Here is a 15,022-nt window from a genome sequence, read left to right as displayed (position 1 = left end):
TAATAGATAACCTCTCATCACGTGAAGGTTGCATCAGGAATGGCCATCCCAACAGAAAAATTACTAGATAGCATTGGCCCTACTTCGCTTCGCTATCTAATAATTTTTTCTACCCCTCTTCCCTTTTTCTTTGTATCAACTAAACCGTTGGGTTGTCTTCAATTAGATGGGGGAATCCAATTAACAGCCTGGACTCATATCCTAGCTCGTCTGAGAGCTACCTTCGCTTCAACCCTTCAGGGACTTACCACTGCAGGCCGATTCCAGCAGGATACTCGAGGGTCGAAGTTGAGCTGGTGGAAGCCACATACGAGGACCTCGAGTTGGAGTACCCTAGAGAAGACGGTGAGACTTATCTACACGACACAAGCCACGCCATTATACTATGGCGCAAGCGCTACATCATCCTCCCTGGGCAACAAGCGGCGTTTCGTGCACCATCCCCTCTGGCTCCACCGTCTCCTCCTCAGGCTCCTCCACCGTCTCCTCCTCAAGCTCCTCATGATTAGGCTCCTGCACCGACTCCTCCTCAGGCTCCTGCACCGACTCCTCCTCAGGCTCCCGCGCCGTGTCCTCCAGCACCTTCCAAGTCAAGAACTCACCAAGCTCCACCGCCTGCCCGCACAAGGGCAACGAAGAAGGCGAAAGTTGATGCCGCCGAGAAGAAGGAGCCACCTTACGACTGCACGCAAGAGGAGCTTGACGCTTACATGGCAGCAGAAGTAAAGAGGCAATTGAAGCCTCGGAGTCCAGAAAAGAAGATTCCTATAGACCCGAGTGCCAAGAAGTTCTTCAGGGGTATGTCGGCACCAGTCAAGGAGGCCATAAAGCTAACGGACTATGAGCGAACACTTAAGAAAGCATATTATGGGAAGTCCAAAAAAGTCCCTCAGCTTGGAGAGCAACCAAACCAGGAGGTCGAGCCGTTGGTGACCTGGCAAGAAATTGGAATAAAAGAATTCATTTCTGACACCGGGCTAACTAGGGCTCAGTTGCTTAAAGGCGAACCAATCCCAAAGGCGGAAGTGAGACACCAGTACGAACTCGGTAAACCGCTTGTAAAGCCTGAGCAGCTGCAGTCCCTACCAACACAGATGTACAAATTCCATCAACGGTATATGGAGATGAGCGCCAGCGGTAGGGAGATTATCGGAGCGAGGATCAAGAACACCGACTTCTTACAAGGGGAAGATGTTCTCTGGATCAATTCCAAGGATATCTACGAACTATACCAGCTGGACGCCCTCGACGTCTCTATTATGAGCGCATGGATTTTGTAGGTATCGTTGAGTTATATTTCTTACATTCCTTTAATTAGCTCCTTGTATATATGTACACCTCATATAACAATTTCTTTATATCGTTGTAGAATGGAGATTCAAAGGGCCCAACGGCGGGGGGTTTTCGATACTGGATTCATCGGCCCTCGGAAAGTAAACGTCGAAATGGTCACCAAGTATCCGCAAGCCACAGAGGACAATCTTGACCATCTCCTCAAGGAGCAGCATTTCAAGACGTTCTTACTACTGTCGTACAACACAGCGTTAGTTTTTACTGTCTACCGAACAAATTTCGTTCCCGTACAAATAGATGTACAGTGTTTCATATATCACCTCACACAAATTGCAGATTCCACTGGGTCCTTTTACTCTTCAACTTGGAGGAATGCAGAGTCAATGTCTATGACTCAATGAATAAAGATGAGTCTACTTTTGACCAGGTTTTTGAACTTATAGACAGGTAATGTCATATGTTCCAGTGTTATTATTACGAATTTTCCTATTGCTAGTACGAATCATATCTTTAAACTCCATGTAGGGCTTGGTATCGGTTCCGTCATTTGGTCTGCGGCACTTGGAAAGAAAAACTTCGCCGGAGGTTCAAATTTGCAGTGAGTACATAATCTAAATTTATATTCAATCTATAATTCAAATATAAGTGTATATTAATTAAATCTCTCGTCGTTTCTCATGTATGTAGTGTGCAAAGCAGGAAGAGGGAACTAACTTGTGCGGATACTACGAATGCGAGTATTGCCACTGCCTTACAACCCAAATCATCACCACAAGAGAGCTCGATGTACGTAAAAATAAATCATTCAAAATTTCATTGTGTACGTATTGATTTCTTTTATCCTAATTAATTTCATACATTCATAGGTTATTCGCATGAGGGATAACCTCACACACAAGGAATTTATCGTGGCGGTTCAAGAACAACTCATGGGATTTATCAACGAACAAGTCCTTGATCCCGAGGGTGAATTCTACTATGATGGAAATACAATTCATAAGTCGTTAGCTTCTGAGATAATGACTACTACGTCGAAGTCGAAGCTAGCTAGGACATAATGAATTGTAATTAATACATGTCTATTTTTACATATGTACACATTTACTTTAGTGTAAATATATGTTTTGGTCATATATGCACATAAAATATTAAGTGCTTTAATATATACATATATATATATATATTTATATATGTCTATTTTGTTCATATACATATGCATTTGCATACATATATGTATTGAAACATATATATATATATATATATATATATATATATATATATATATATATATATAGTAAATTTGTTTGGTGCTCCATGGTGCCCGGGCACCATTGTTGAAATTGAGTATATACCCAATTCAAATGAGTATGAAACTTTTTCAATTACTTAGATATTAACATTAACTATTTTACTAACTAGTTCAAAGCAAGTTTGAACTGAATTTGAACTTGTTTTTGTTAGATTTTGATTCTAGGTATATAGCATCCATATATATAATTAGTTAGGTATGTAATCATGGATTATATATATATATATAATATAACCATGCAGCAGCAGGGCCATGCAAATAAAAAAAAGGTAGCTCGATATTTAGTCCCGGTTGGTAACACCAACCGGGACTAAAGATGACTCAGTCGGCCACATGGCTAACCCATATTTAGTCCCGGTTGGTGTGTTATCAACCGGGACTAAAGTTCGATCTTTAGTCCCGGTTATTTCACCCGGGACTAAAAATAACGATCTTTAGTCCGGGATTCGTAGTCCCGGTTGGACAACCGGGACTAAAGGGTGGTTACGAACCGGGAGGAGAAAGGGTTTCTCCACCAACGGATGTTCCACCAAGTATATCGGAATTATTTCACTAAGTATATCAAAAATGTTTCAATCGTTTAAATCGGGCGTTGTTTCACCATATATAAACACAATGTTTCAGCAAATAGCGAAAGAATGTTTCCGTTCACTCTAACATTTGATCCATACTTAGTGAAACATTATAAGTGCACTAGGTGAAACATTTGTGGTGGAAAAAAATGAAACGAATTCCCTTAATAGAGGGTTTCCAAAATATGTGGGTGATTTGTTAAAAAAAATGTTTGAGTTCACTGCAACATTTGATCCATATATAGTGAAACATTATAAGTACACTAGGTAAAACATTTTTAGTGGAACAAAAAAATAAAACGAATTCCCTTAATAGAAGGTTTCCAAAATATGTGGGTAATTTGTTATAAAAGAATATTTTAATCCACTGCAACATTAGATCTATAGAATGTTTCAATATTGTAAGTACACTAGGTGAAACATTTTTTTGAAACAAAGGGAGGGACAGGTGGGTGCACCCAGCGGGGTGCGCGTGTTGGGGGAGGGGGAGCGACCGATTTTCCCCCTCACCCGGTCGATCGATCCTAAGAATTTTCATGCAAACGTGTCACAGTTTATCTGTTGTTACTAATTAAATGCTACCATCATGTGTATTACTACTCCCTCCGGGTTAATAATACTTGTTGTTTTGGACAAGGGCATAGTCTCCAAAAAAATAACTTTGACCATTATTTTTTATTATAATATGTATAAAATTGTTAGCAAATATATGATCTTATTAAAGTACTTTTTAAGACTAATCTATACATGTAGTTACCATATTTGAAAGACAAATATTTTTAAAATGATTCATAATCAAAGATTCTAAAGTTTGACTTCACTCTTATCCAAAATGACAAGTATTATCAGCCCAGAGGGAGTAATTATTACAAGCAGCAAATCTTTATTTTACCTCTCATGTGATCGTTTGATTATGTTTTTACAGGTGACTTGAACAATATACGTCAGAGAGGAGTGCCTGAAATCCATCTTGCAAACATCTCTTGACACTCCTTGGGTTTATACTCTGCAGCAGTATGCCCAGCGCCCTGCATTGGTATATACATATGTCAAGATTATAAATATTATATATCCAAATCACGACTAATTGTATCGCTTGTTTTAGTATATTGATATTTTTGCATGAACTAAAAAAATACTCTGTATATATATACTCTAATAACATGCATATATGAAAATGCACCTTCACAGTTGCGTATGTCAGGTTATTACTCGCATAGCTTCGTGTGAATCTACAAAACAAAGTAACCAAGTTAGGGTATGATACAAGCAAAACATATCAGCATATGTCCCAAACAGCTAGAACATAATAAATAAGTATGTTTATTTTGGACAAATAAGCAGATAACAATATCCAACTGTATCATCATATATAGGAATAGAAAACACATCTTCCACCCATGATCCACTATACCAGCAGGCCTTCATTGATGAGTTAGAATTCTGATAAAATATAATAGTTAAGCATGACAATCTTCACATTAACAGATTTGACACACCTTTGAATGTCTCTAATGAAGTACTGTGAAGTAATATTATCTCTAGTTGAAATACACATTTTACCTCTTGGTAGCTATACTCACCAAAGAAATTGAGGCATTTCCATAAGACCATAAGGGCTAATTGTAAAAGGTCTAATTCGTGACATCACGTTCTATTCCAGTGGTACCAACAGACACCAAATTAATACTAGAAGTGTAACTGATTGTATGATACATTCTTAGGCTGAGTTATTTTCTTCACTTTTCTAACTTATCTCTCTTGTTTTTCGTGCACACGCTTTTCAAACTATTAAACGGTGTGTTTTATAAAAAAAATCTATACATAAGTTGTTTTAAAAAAAATCATATTAAACCATTTCCAAAAAAAAAAATAACTAATACTAATTATTCATATGTTAATATATACATCGTTTTATGTGTAGGAGGAGGGGTTCCCAACACCTCCCAAATATAGCCTTAGTATGATAATGGTGCTGCGATAATTTTTTAATGGCCTGTTTGGCACAACTTCAGCTCTCAGCCAAACAGTTTCAGCTTCACCTAAAATGAGAGTGGAGCTGGGTGGAGCTCTATCACAAAATAAACTAGAGAGTTGGAACTGGGTTTAAGCTGCTCCACAACTCCACTCCAAACCCAACTCCTGGAGCTAGATTTATTCCCTAAGTTAATTTATGATACCTCTTGGTACATCATCTCTACGGTAAAATAGGTCATGCTACAAAGTGCAGTGCGTAACTCACACTAGAAAGCAGAGCATATCAAGTATAATTGTAACAATGAGTGTTAACGGAAACACTTACCCGGCAACTTGTCCATCAACGTACCACGGTCGCCAATCATCAGCTATAGAAAGGTTAAGTAATCTAATCCATGCTTGTGTGCTAATGGAGGGAACTCTAGAATCATGATCACCGCTGCATCGTTAATTACATGAAAACATTAATCCACGTATTAATCTGGGTGAACCTGTTTACTATCGACGAGAAGAGTTATTTTGATCTCAACCACAAGGTTGCATTGGAATATAGTATTATATAGAAACATGGGGATTTATAGATATATATAGCTTAGCTTGTGACTGCAAAAATCTTGTATAAGAATTTAAATTTCTACTGTAGTAGTTAACTCCCTGTATGTACACCTGAATATATATTATATGATTAAGAGAAATCAGTCCAACAAATCAGTACCGAAAGACGAATTACCTGTATATGATTGCTCGGTATCCCTTTCTCATTAGCGTCAAATGATATTCCACTGTACTACGGACATCGCTGTTGTAATCTATATCGCGATTGCATCGTTTCCACTCTCCAACTGTTCCCTGTATTGCATAGCAGTTCTTTTCTGAAATTACACTGATCATATTTGCACAACTATCATGGAATTAATGCAGATTTCACCCTTTCTCTTAGGCCTTGTGCAAATATAGGTAGTACCATAGTACAAGTACCTTTTGCACACCAAGACTCTCCCTTACTGTTTCATCATTTGCCCATATTTTTAATAACACGCGGGAAGCTTTCTGCAATAAATCAACCAAAATTAAACGTTTTTAGCTCGAGAACTACCAAAGAAACTGAGGGGCAAAAAAAAGAATTCAATGGGATTGTATGATGTTGTAATAATATTTATGCACGCAACTCTACACTCAAATATAATAATGTCATCATCGGCAGCAGCAGGACGAGACTCCAGCATGAGCCTACTCATTACATCTCTCGCTGCAGTGTTATGGATGGGGCTCTGGAGTTCTTCACATAATGGCTCAAGAATGTGTCCCCTGTTGATGTCCTTTGTGCACTAAATGGTTGGTGAAATGTCAGCGAATTTGTAAACTATAATATTAATACAACAGAACAGACAGCTATATACAGTAATTTTGAATAAATTATTGATGTTTCTATACACACAGCGGCGTAATAGAGATCATTTTTATTGGGGGTACTTACATCGTTTATTGCTTGGACGGAATGCGCACATTGAGCATTGCTCGGAGCACTGTATTTTTCTCCGCAGGTCTCCTTTGCATGCTGATAGGAAATTTGTTTGAGTGGTGATTATATATAAAATGAAAGAACTATTACAGTTAGTGTCTAATGATCCGTTCGTGTGTCATACTGTCATGAATGGATAAAGATGGTACATTACCCAAGCTACTAAATGTTGCTGTTTTGTAAAAAGTTATATATTTATATATAAGTTTAGTCGAATATTTTTTTTAAAAAACTATTCAATTCGTTTTTTTTAAAAAAAATATTCAACACTGTAATTCCTAATTGAGTATTATCAGAAAAGCAGATAATCCATCATCTATTCATCCGTTCAGCTGAAAAGAACTACTGTGCCATGATGGTCAGCCATATATGGTTACCACTTCAGAAATGCACATAGAAGACGACACTAGCTATAGATGTCGAATATGCTAAAACTAGCACCTATAGATCTTTTCTCACTTTTCTGTGCTGAAAAAAAAGCACATTTAAACGATTATAGGCATTGGTATTTTGAAAAAAAACCGACACCATTAATTTATTGTAGGTGCAAGTTAATTAAAAAACCGGCATCAATAATGATTATTGGTGCCGGTTTTTTAAAAAATAGGCAAGCATAAAAAACCGAGCCGAGCTGATCGTTAACCTTATCCTCGGGAGCAGATTAATCTGCTCCTGCGGCTCTCGTGCCTCTCTCTTCCTGCCCAGCGGTGGCAGCGCCCTTCCCTCCACCAGATCTGGCGGAAGGGGAGGCGGCAAGCTCCCCACCTGACGGTGACGGTGTCGGTGGTGCCCTCCTCTCCACCTGATCCGGCGGAAGGTGAGGCGCGGGCTCCCCAAACAGAGACGGCGGTGCTCTCCCCTCCGACAGATCCAATGGGAGGGGAGGTGGCGGACTTCCCAAGCAGCGGTGGTGGCGGCTATGACGCCCTCTCCGACATCGGGCCGTTCTTGTGCTCTTAGTGTTATTGGATGTTCTTGTATTCTTAGATATTTTTGGATGCCGATTAAAATTTTTATTCTGATCGGGTTGAAGGGGAGCTGCTCGATGATTCAAGCCGATACATCGAGCCCTTTTTTTCATTTCTAGAACCTCAAAGGTGCCGGTTTGAAAGTCCGGCACCTATGGCCGGTTCTTTTCTATAGTATTGGCCCTTGATCTGTTATTTAGAATGAGGTGCTTTTTTTTTTTTTGGCAATGCCTACAAAGATATGCAGTATGTACTATATGGAAACATATAAAGTTATACTAGAGAATGGATTACTTCGTAAAGTTCATCAGATATAAGTCCCATGCCATGCAGAAATGGAATTCTACCATCTTCATCAATCTTGTAATCGGTCACTGGATTTCCAGCAATGTATCCCTGTGTTATGTACAGAAGGTAAATAAATTAGTTGAAGGAAAGTTAATTACATGACAGATTGTGCCCATTAAGAAACAAATTATTTAAGGAATGCAAGATAGACTATTGAGGCAATTAAGATGTCAAATATAAAATTTCATGATTGACATAATCTGATAAGATCAGACCTTGAGATTAAAAAATGGTTTTTCTTCTGAACCATTGCCTGAAAAATATAGACACATATTCACTAGTTAATAGTTGTGTACATGCGCAGTTAGACGATACAAGAAAATGAACACCATATTTGTCCCAACTCGTAAACATGAAAACAACAATTTTTGTGCTTGTATATATCTAGATTCTAGACAACAAGAATAGCATTTCGTTAGTAACAAAAAAATATTATAATTATTGTGATACTAATCTATATTCACAGACAGCCGTTACCCGATATGAGATTAGGAATTTACTAAAATATATTTCCCAAACTGCTAATAATTCAATCTTAAGGCCCTCTAAATGTATGTGGTAAGTCTAAGGAAATTATACATTCATAATGAAAGAATCTTACTTTCGTCAATTGCAAGTGTAAGTGTAGGTACAATCATTCCACTATATGAGTCACCTCCAATATAGAGTGGATTCAGTGAGAACCGGGGATGGTCATGAAGCCACTGTATAAAGCAACACTTTTAGCACGCATCCACGGAATATCTATTATACATGTAGGGGCAATGTAGATCAATGGGTTATGGTCTCATAACACTATGTTTTTATTATCGTGGCACCATATTTCAAATGGAAACTAATCCTCATCACAGTATTGTTTTTCATAATTACATGGTGCATGCAATCAATACATTTTTGAAACGTCTTGATTGTTCAATGATCATAGTGTTAGTTTTATTAATGATCAATTGAAAAGTAAAGGCAGTGCATGCATTTATTTAACTGGATAGGAGTAAGAATGGTAATAATGAAAAAAGAGTGAAAAAAAATCTTAAGAATATAATATCATTTAATTAACATGAGAGAAGTAAAAAAGGTAATAATGCGATAATTCATACGGCCCCTTAAGAAGCCCGCATGTGATAATACGACCATTATATCCCCAAACAAGCTTAAGCTGCAACCATTTGAACTTGAAGTTTCTCTCTCCAAAACAAAGCAACAAATAGGGGGAAGTTTCCAACTTGAAATATTTGCTTCAAATTGGTATAGGAGGTTACATACTTGCTTACCTCCTTCAATTGCAGCCATTTTTTTAAAAAAATTCATTGGTGAAATGTGGCGAATTTTGCAGTTAATAAGGGGACTTTTATGAGCATTTTTTTTGCAAATTTTAGCTACAATATAGAATTTTTAGATGAGCAAATTATTATTGTAAGCACAGGTTCATAGTGATTCAATGTAGTGTTGCATAATTTTGAGGACATACATGAATTTTCATGTTTTGTGGGGAACACCTTCACCCTAATTTTATTCGTACTGCCATGTTTTATAGATGGATTTAGGCCTGGATGTAAGACATGCGACAACCTCATCTGGCATTTATGAAGAAAGCATATAACTTTGTTCACCATGCTAAGGCACATGCTTTAAGGAAAAATAGGAAAGACATATTTTGTTCGTTCTTTGATTGCAAGAATCAGAAATTGTTGAGAGACCCCAGTACAATATTGGTGTACTCAATGGAGCATGAATTTAAGGAGGATTGCAGGGTATGGCTATCACGGGGAAATCACCGTTCCTGAAGGTGACAGTAACATGGAATGTGACGAGACTTGTTTTCCCCTTGATGGGGCAGAAGATTTTACAATTGATGACATGGCCCTTGAAAGAATGGATGAAGATGGTTCGACTAGTAGAGACAATTTTGAGGCAGAATTCAGTCTGGAAGATATGATGCACCACGCTAAACCAAAGGTGCTTATGGGTACAGCACGGGGATTAGACAACAAAGAGGCATTATAGAAACCAACGGAGGATCTTCTTTATGAAGAATCCAAGGGATATGAGAAGGATTATACGTGTTGCGTTTGGTGCTTGAACTCTTTAGATTGAAGGCTAGGTATGAATGGTCCAATAGCAGCTTCAATGATTTGATGGGTTTCTTGAGAGTTTTACTTCCTAAGCCTAACTTATTGCCATCCAACAAATATCAAGCGAATAAACTTATATGGCCATTATCTATAGGTGTTCAAAAGATTCATGCATGTGTAATGCAGACAATTGTCCCACCTGTGAGAAAATTAAAGTCGTTACAAAACGGGTAGTGGGTCCGATTCTAAAATGTGGGTGTATGAGTGGTACATATCGATTCTAAAAGGGTATGTCCGCAATCATGCTTACTTAGAGGGATCGATGACATAGGGGTACACAACTGGTTGAGTGCGTTCTAGATTACATAAAGGATGTCAATTCCATCAGGAAACCCATGGCTAGATACGAGGGAAGGTTAACTGGGAAGGGGGCCGTAGGCAAAAGATGCTTATTTGATAATGATTACAAAGCAGTAGCGGAGGCAGACAACAGCGTACTGCAATAACTCGCCATCATTGAGCCCTATATTGAGCAACACATGAATGAGGTTAGAGCCTGCAATGCTTTCCTCAATGGTTGTTGGATCAAAACCTGCTATTGGTGAATCCATGAAGGAAAATAACTTAAAGACTGGCATCTGGCCTGTCAAGTCTAGTGACCTCATGGCAATGGTATGTCATTAACGGATATGAAAATAAAGGACAAGAAAAGCTCAGCACAGAATAGTGGAGTTCGTGTTGAGGCATTCAACACAACGGACGAGAAGAAATTGCACTAGGGATCATACAAGAAATTGCAGTAAACATCTAGATCCCTATCATCGATGCTAATGGGTGAAAGACACAATAGGCATTTCTCTGGATAACTACAACCTGACGATTGTGGAAGGCAGTAGAGTAGGCTTAGAATATTCTATGAATTGCAGTTTCACCGGTAGTTTGGTTTGTAGAACCCAAAATTCGAGTGCTTAATCACTCATTTGCAATCGAGTTGCCATCTACCTTGTTCTTGCTTGTCTTCTTCGATTTGCATGTAGGGATTAGCCTTCTCTGCATGGTCAATCATGTTTTGGCATGGTTGATAACTAGAGAATATGTGATGTTATGATTTCAGGGTTCAGATTATATTGATCGGAAGCCAGATCATGTATGTTGAATTTCCGCCAAATCGAGGGTTATTAATACATATCAAAATATAGGGGCCGAGTTCCTTATCTGAAGCGATGAGGCATCATGCGATGGACCAAAGACTGACACGCTTATGTTGGCACCGACAAAGCCAAAGCCAATGCCCATAGGAGATGAGCCCAGTGGCGAGATGGCAGACGTGCCGCACGGTATGAAGGAAGCAGCGACGGATGGTAGTGGCACAACCAGAAGGGGCCAGTAAACGAAATGTTGTATGTGAATTTACAGCACCCGAGTGGAGCAGCGATGGATGTATGGTACGAGGCTTACGAATGTGAGATTGATTCGGTTGTGATAGACTATATTTTGGAAAGGACAAAAATGCCCACTGAACGATGATATGGGAAGTACTATCGTACCCTCACAAATCGACGGTGTAGATCATTTATACCGGTAGTATAATACTACCAGTAGAGAGCACCATAGAGGTAATCCAATCAAATAGCATGCAAAGTGTGAGGATATTCTTGTCCAAAGCCTTTAAGGGAAACGAAAGAAAAGAAAACCAATTCCGTACAAGACTAATAGAGTAAAAAGTTGTTATTCTAGGAATTGGTCAGGACAGAGTTACCTTTCTAAGGAAAATTAGAAGTTGTTTCACAGCATTGGTATCACTAGACTTAGAACCCTCCTCTGTGGCTGCATATGAGAACCCTGCCCCTACAGGAGAATCCACAAAGATTATATTGCTTACCTACAAAATCACACAATTCATCCATTAAAATCTGCAATTGGGCTTATCCCCTTTTCATTTTCAGAGAAAGAGAGAGATACACATCCACTAAAAATTGAACATGGAACTTATTTGCTAATACATGGTATTTGGCATATGCAGGCGACAACCTTAGTCCATGTCTCTGGTCGGTAGATAATTATGGGCAATCCTCCACTGTAGTATCGTTTTGCAGCGAATTGAAATGGCCCTACAAGAGCATACATGCACATCAACAATCCGTTAAAGTAGAATAAGCATTGCAACATAACCTATATGCACAATGCACCATATGTTGGTTATCCATAGAAACTCACTAGAACCTTTTAATAATTTGTGAAAAAAAAATACGATAATTATTACTCCCTCCATCTACTTTTGATAGTCATATTTCCAAATCTGAAAAATTTATTTTTGATAGGCATATTTCAATCCAACAACCTATCATCTTAATGACTCTCTCGGATTTAATGCGTGACTCTCCATTCTCCCACACAAGATTGGCTACATGGACATCGAGAAATATAAATATTAATGAATCGCTTGTTCACGAGGAATAACTAGTAGCATGTTTAAATGGATGATAAGTAGAATCACTTATCCTTGGTCTGTGTGCCAAGATGAAATATGACTATCAAAAGTAGATGGAGGGAGTATTACCTATCTCATGGGCTAGGCCAGAGATGCTAGAGCAGCCAGGCCCACCTGTTAGCCAGAGCAAAAGTGGGTCTAGATCAGGATTCTTCTCTGATTGGACAAAGTAGTAGAAGAGCTGCACGCCAGTGCTCTCGTTCACTTCCACGTACCTGCAGCGGTCATAAGTGTGCACATGATGTATCCATGGCTTGCATTGTATGTTTGTCATTTCTTGGACCAGTGGTAGACCGGCGTTCTTTTTTTTTTTTGACTGCGTTCATTGGAGAAATATACGGACCATACCTTTTCTTCAAAAACAAATTTTTGGTAGTGCCATTTTTATATTTTCAGCGGTATGGTTAAATAGAAATGAAATTGTTTGCATTAGAAATTCATCTAACCCTATCAATGTGGTATTGTTGAGTTCTTTCTATGGCTTTTGAATTTTATTCCAACAGGAGGACTATCATTTGGATTGGGGCAAGTCATAGATTGGAGAATATCACTCTCTTTAGAGGTGTTTATCTCACATAAGTAGCAATAGGGATCTATCCAAACTAAAGTTTGATGTTTTATTATTTCATTTAGAACTTGTTGGTATGTCTATTTTTCTAAGGGGTATCAGGTCTAATACTTAGGTATCTGATCTGATATGATGATATCTATGAGTACCATGTGTGATACCTCGATGCTATGTATCTTAATTAGGTGCGTAGTATTCCCATCATCGCTGCCCAATCACTAGTATTGTTTTACATGCTAAATGACACAATCTCCTGCATGATTACCTTTAGCTATGGTGTGGGCCCTTGTTAGGGAGAAAAGCGTAGGCACACGCTGCATGCTCGGGCGCCTTGATCATGAAATATCACACAGGCAATACCGACAAGATACCATTCTTTAGCTTTCCCCTTGTAATATATAGTGCCACGTTGGGTGTTTGATGTAGAGGCAACGTTATCCATTTATCGAAAAGAAGCTACCATTAAATTGAAAGCCTCATTCTCTAGGGGGAGCAATCCCATATGGCCTCGTTTTGGATGAAAAAAGTATCAAAGCTCACCCCCATGTCATCCATCCTATCCTAATAGAATAAAAATGTACACCAGGGAGACAACATGAATGGACGCTCAATACACAATGGTCTCTCTCTACGCACACACAAATTTAATATTTAACCTAATGCCACGTACAAGAGAAATAATTTAGACCACATTTTATTGCGAAAGTTTTAATTTTGGATCATCTTTAAACCATTCTTTTCCATATGGATCGGTAATTTTGCCAATTTTAGTTTGGACCATCCCAAACTACTTCTCCGGTGCACCGGTGAATATAGCGCTTGGTGAATGAACAATATCATGCTTATCGATACATATCGATACTTAATATAATCCTTTATTATTAAAAAAAAATATTGAGACTGCAAGATGTACTCACGCTTTGCATTCAGTATATATACATACCCGGTTTCGAGGGAGAATGGCAATGGGCCGTCGAACCCGGGCAGGCTCGTCACGGCGACACAGGCCGCCGCCGTCCACGACGACGAGGCCACCCAAGAAACGAAGCAGCAGCAGGCGAGCCACCACCACGTCAAGCAACGGCGGCTGGTGGTGCTTCTCGTCGCCACCATCGTGCGCGCTTCCTCTCGCATCGTCGATCGAATGGTTTGTTTCCCGTTTCGTCTAGCCAATTATGACTGAATTATCAGCCCTGGGGTTATGTGAAAACAGATAGAAACAAGAGATAAAAATTGGCAAAGGAACATGCAAAACAGGCCAGTCCAACTAACTCTTATCTCGTCTCTGACAGATTCATGGATGCGTATCAGAAATTCAGACTATATTTATGTGTATATATATCAGATTATTGACATACCTGCGCACAGATCTTAGGATCACTTACTCTTCGGAATGATCCACTTATTTTACTTTCTTCACTTGATCGATCGGAAAAACAGCACTCCTAATATACGCAAGAGTAGAACTCGGTGTCCTCTAGTTTCGGCAGCTAGAGCTCAGCGCTATGTATATCTTTTATATAGTTATACAAACCCATATAGTGGGAACCTATCCCATGCATACAAGTGTTGCATGCTTACTTTGTACCAACTAGCAAATATCATCGAAAAATCTAAAAAAATTGTGCATACAATTTCGTCAGTATTATACCTACTTTTTAAATCTTAATCTCAAATTTATTATATTTTAGAGATGCATTAAAAAATTTTATCTTTTTTTTATCTTTTTTTAGTCAGAATTTTATCTTTTTTTCTCTATATAATGAATTTGAATATGAAACTTTCTACATAGATATGTACACCTTGTTAAGAAATTTCCGTGTGTACATGCTATGCATCATCGGTTAGTGTACACGGTGTATACATGGGAAAGCTTGTGTATGTAGTCTATTAGTTAGTTGG

The 15,022-nt window shown here is 38.5% G+C and overlaps 1 protein-coding gene across 5 annotated transcripts; it reads right to left on the bottom strand.

Annotated features, from left to right (window-relative positions):
* Positions 1-3,763: 3,763 nt before the first annotated feature.
* LOC127754683 (serine carboxypeptidase-like 2) lies at positions 3,764-14,632 on the bottom strand. 5 transcript variants are annotated; one of them, XM_052280256.1, is made up of 15 exons: positions 14,479-14,629; positions 14,064-14,313; positions 12,622-12,767; positions 12,093-12,172; positions 11,821-11,943; positions 8,591-8,693; positions 8,205-8,242; positions 7,936-8,037; positions 6,629-6,709; positions 6,321-6,479; positions 6,130-6,201; positions 5,882-6,000; positions 5,477-5,590; positions 4,358-4,406; positions 3,764-4,202 (listed from the first exon to the last, which is right to left on the bottom strand). In XM_052280256.1, the coding sequence occupies exons 2-15, from the start codon at positions 14,252-14,254 to the stop codon at positions 4,119-4,121; spliced, it is 1,461 nt and encodes a 486-aa protein (XP_052136216.1). In that variant the 5' UTR covers positions 14,255-14,313; positions 14,479-14,629; the 3' UTR covers positions 3,764-4,118. The 5 variants fall into 5 exon arrangements, with proteins under 5 accessions (XP_052136216.1, XP_052136214.1, XP_052136218.1 ...); XM_052280254.1 differs by having other exon boundaries at positions 14,064-14,285; XM_052280258.1 differs by having other exon boundaries at positions 12,667-12,767; positions 14,064-14,285.
* Positions 14,633-15,022: the final 390 nt, after the last annotated feature.

Source organism: Oryza glaberrima, chromosome 11, assembly GCF_000147395.1.
Source record: "Oryza glaberrima chromosome 11, OglaRS2, whole genome shotgun sequence".
NCBI classification, from domain to species: domain Eukaryota; kingdom Viridiplantae; phylum Streptophyta; class Magnoliopsida; order Poales; family Poaceae; genus Oryza; species Oryza glaberrima.
The sequence above is the reverse complement of the archived record's forward strand: the minus strand, read 5'-3'. Positions and strand labels throughout refer to the sequence as shown.

What these genes read in the sequence shown, in the direction of transcription:
- LOC127754683 (XM_052280256.1), bottom strand. Translation starts at nt 14,254, where the DNA reads ATGCGAGAGGAAGCGCGCACGATGGTGGCGACGAGAAGCACCACCAGC. An exon ending in GACCAGAGACATGGACTAAG is followed by an intron (nt 11,944 to 12,092) that starts GTTGTCGCCTGC and finishes GTGATTTTGTAG; the next exon opens with GTAAGCAATATAATCTTTGT. An exon ending in GTTGATGGACAAGTTGCCGG is followed by an intron (nt 4,407 to 5,476) that starts GTAAGTGTTTCC and finishes TTTGTTTTGTAG; the next exon opens with ATTCACACGAAGCTATGCGA.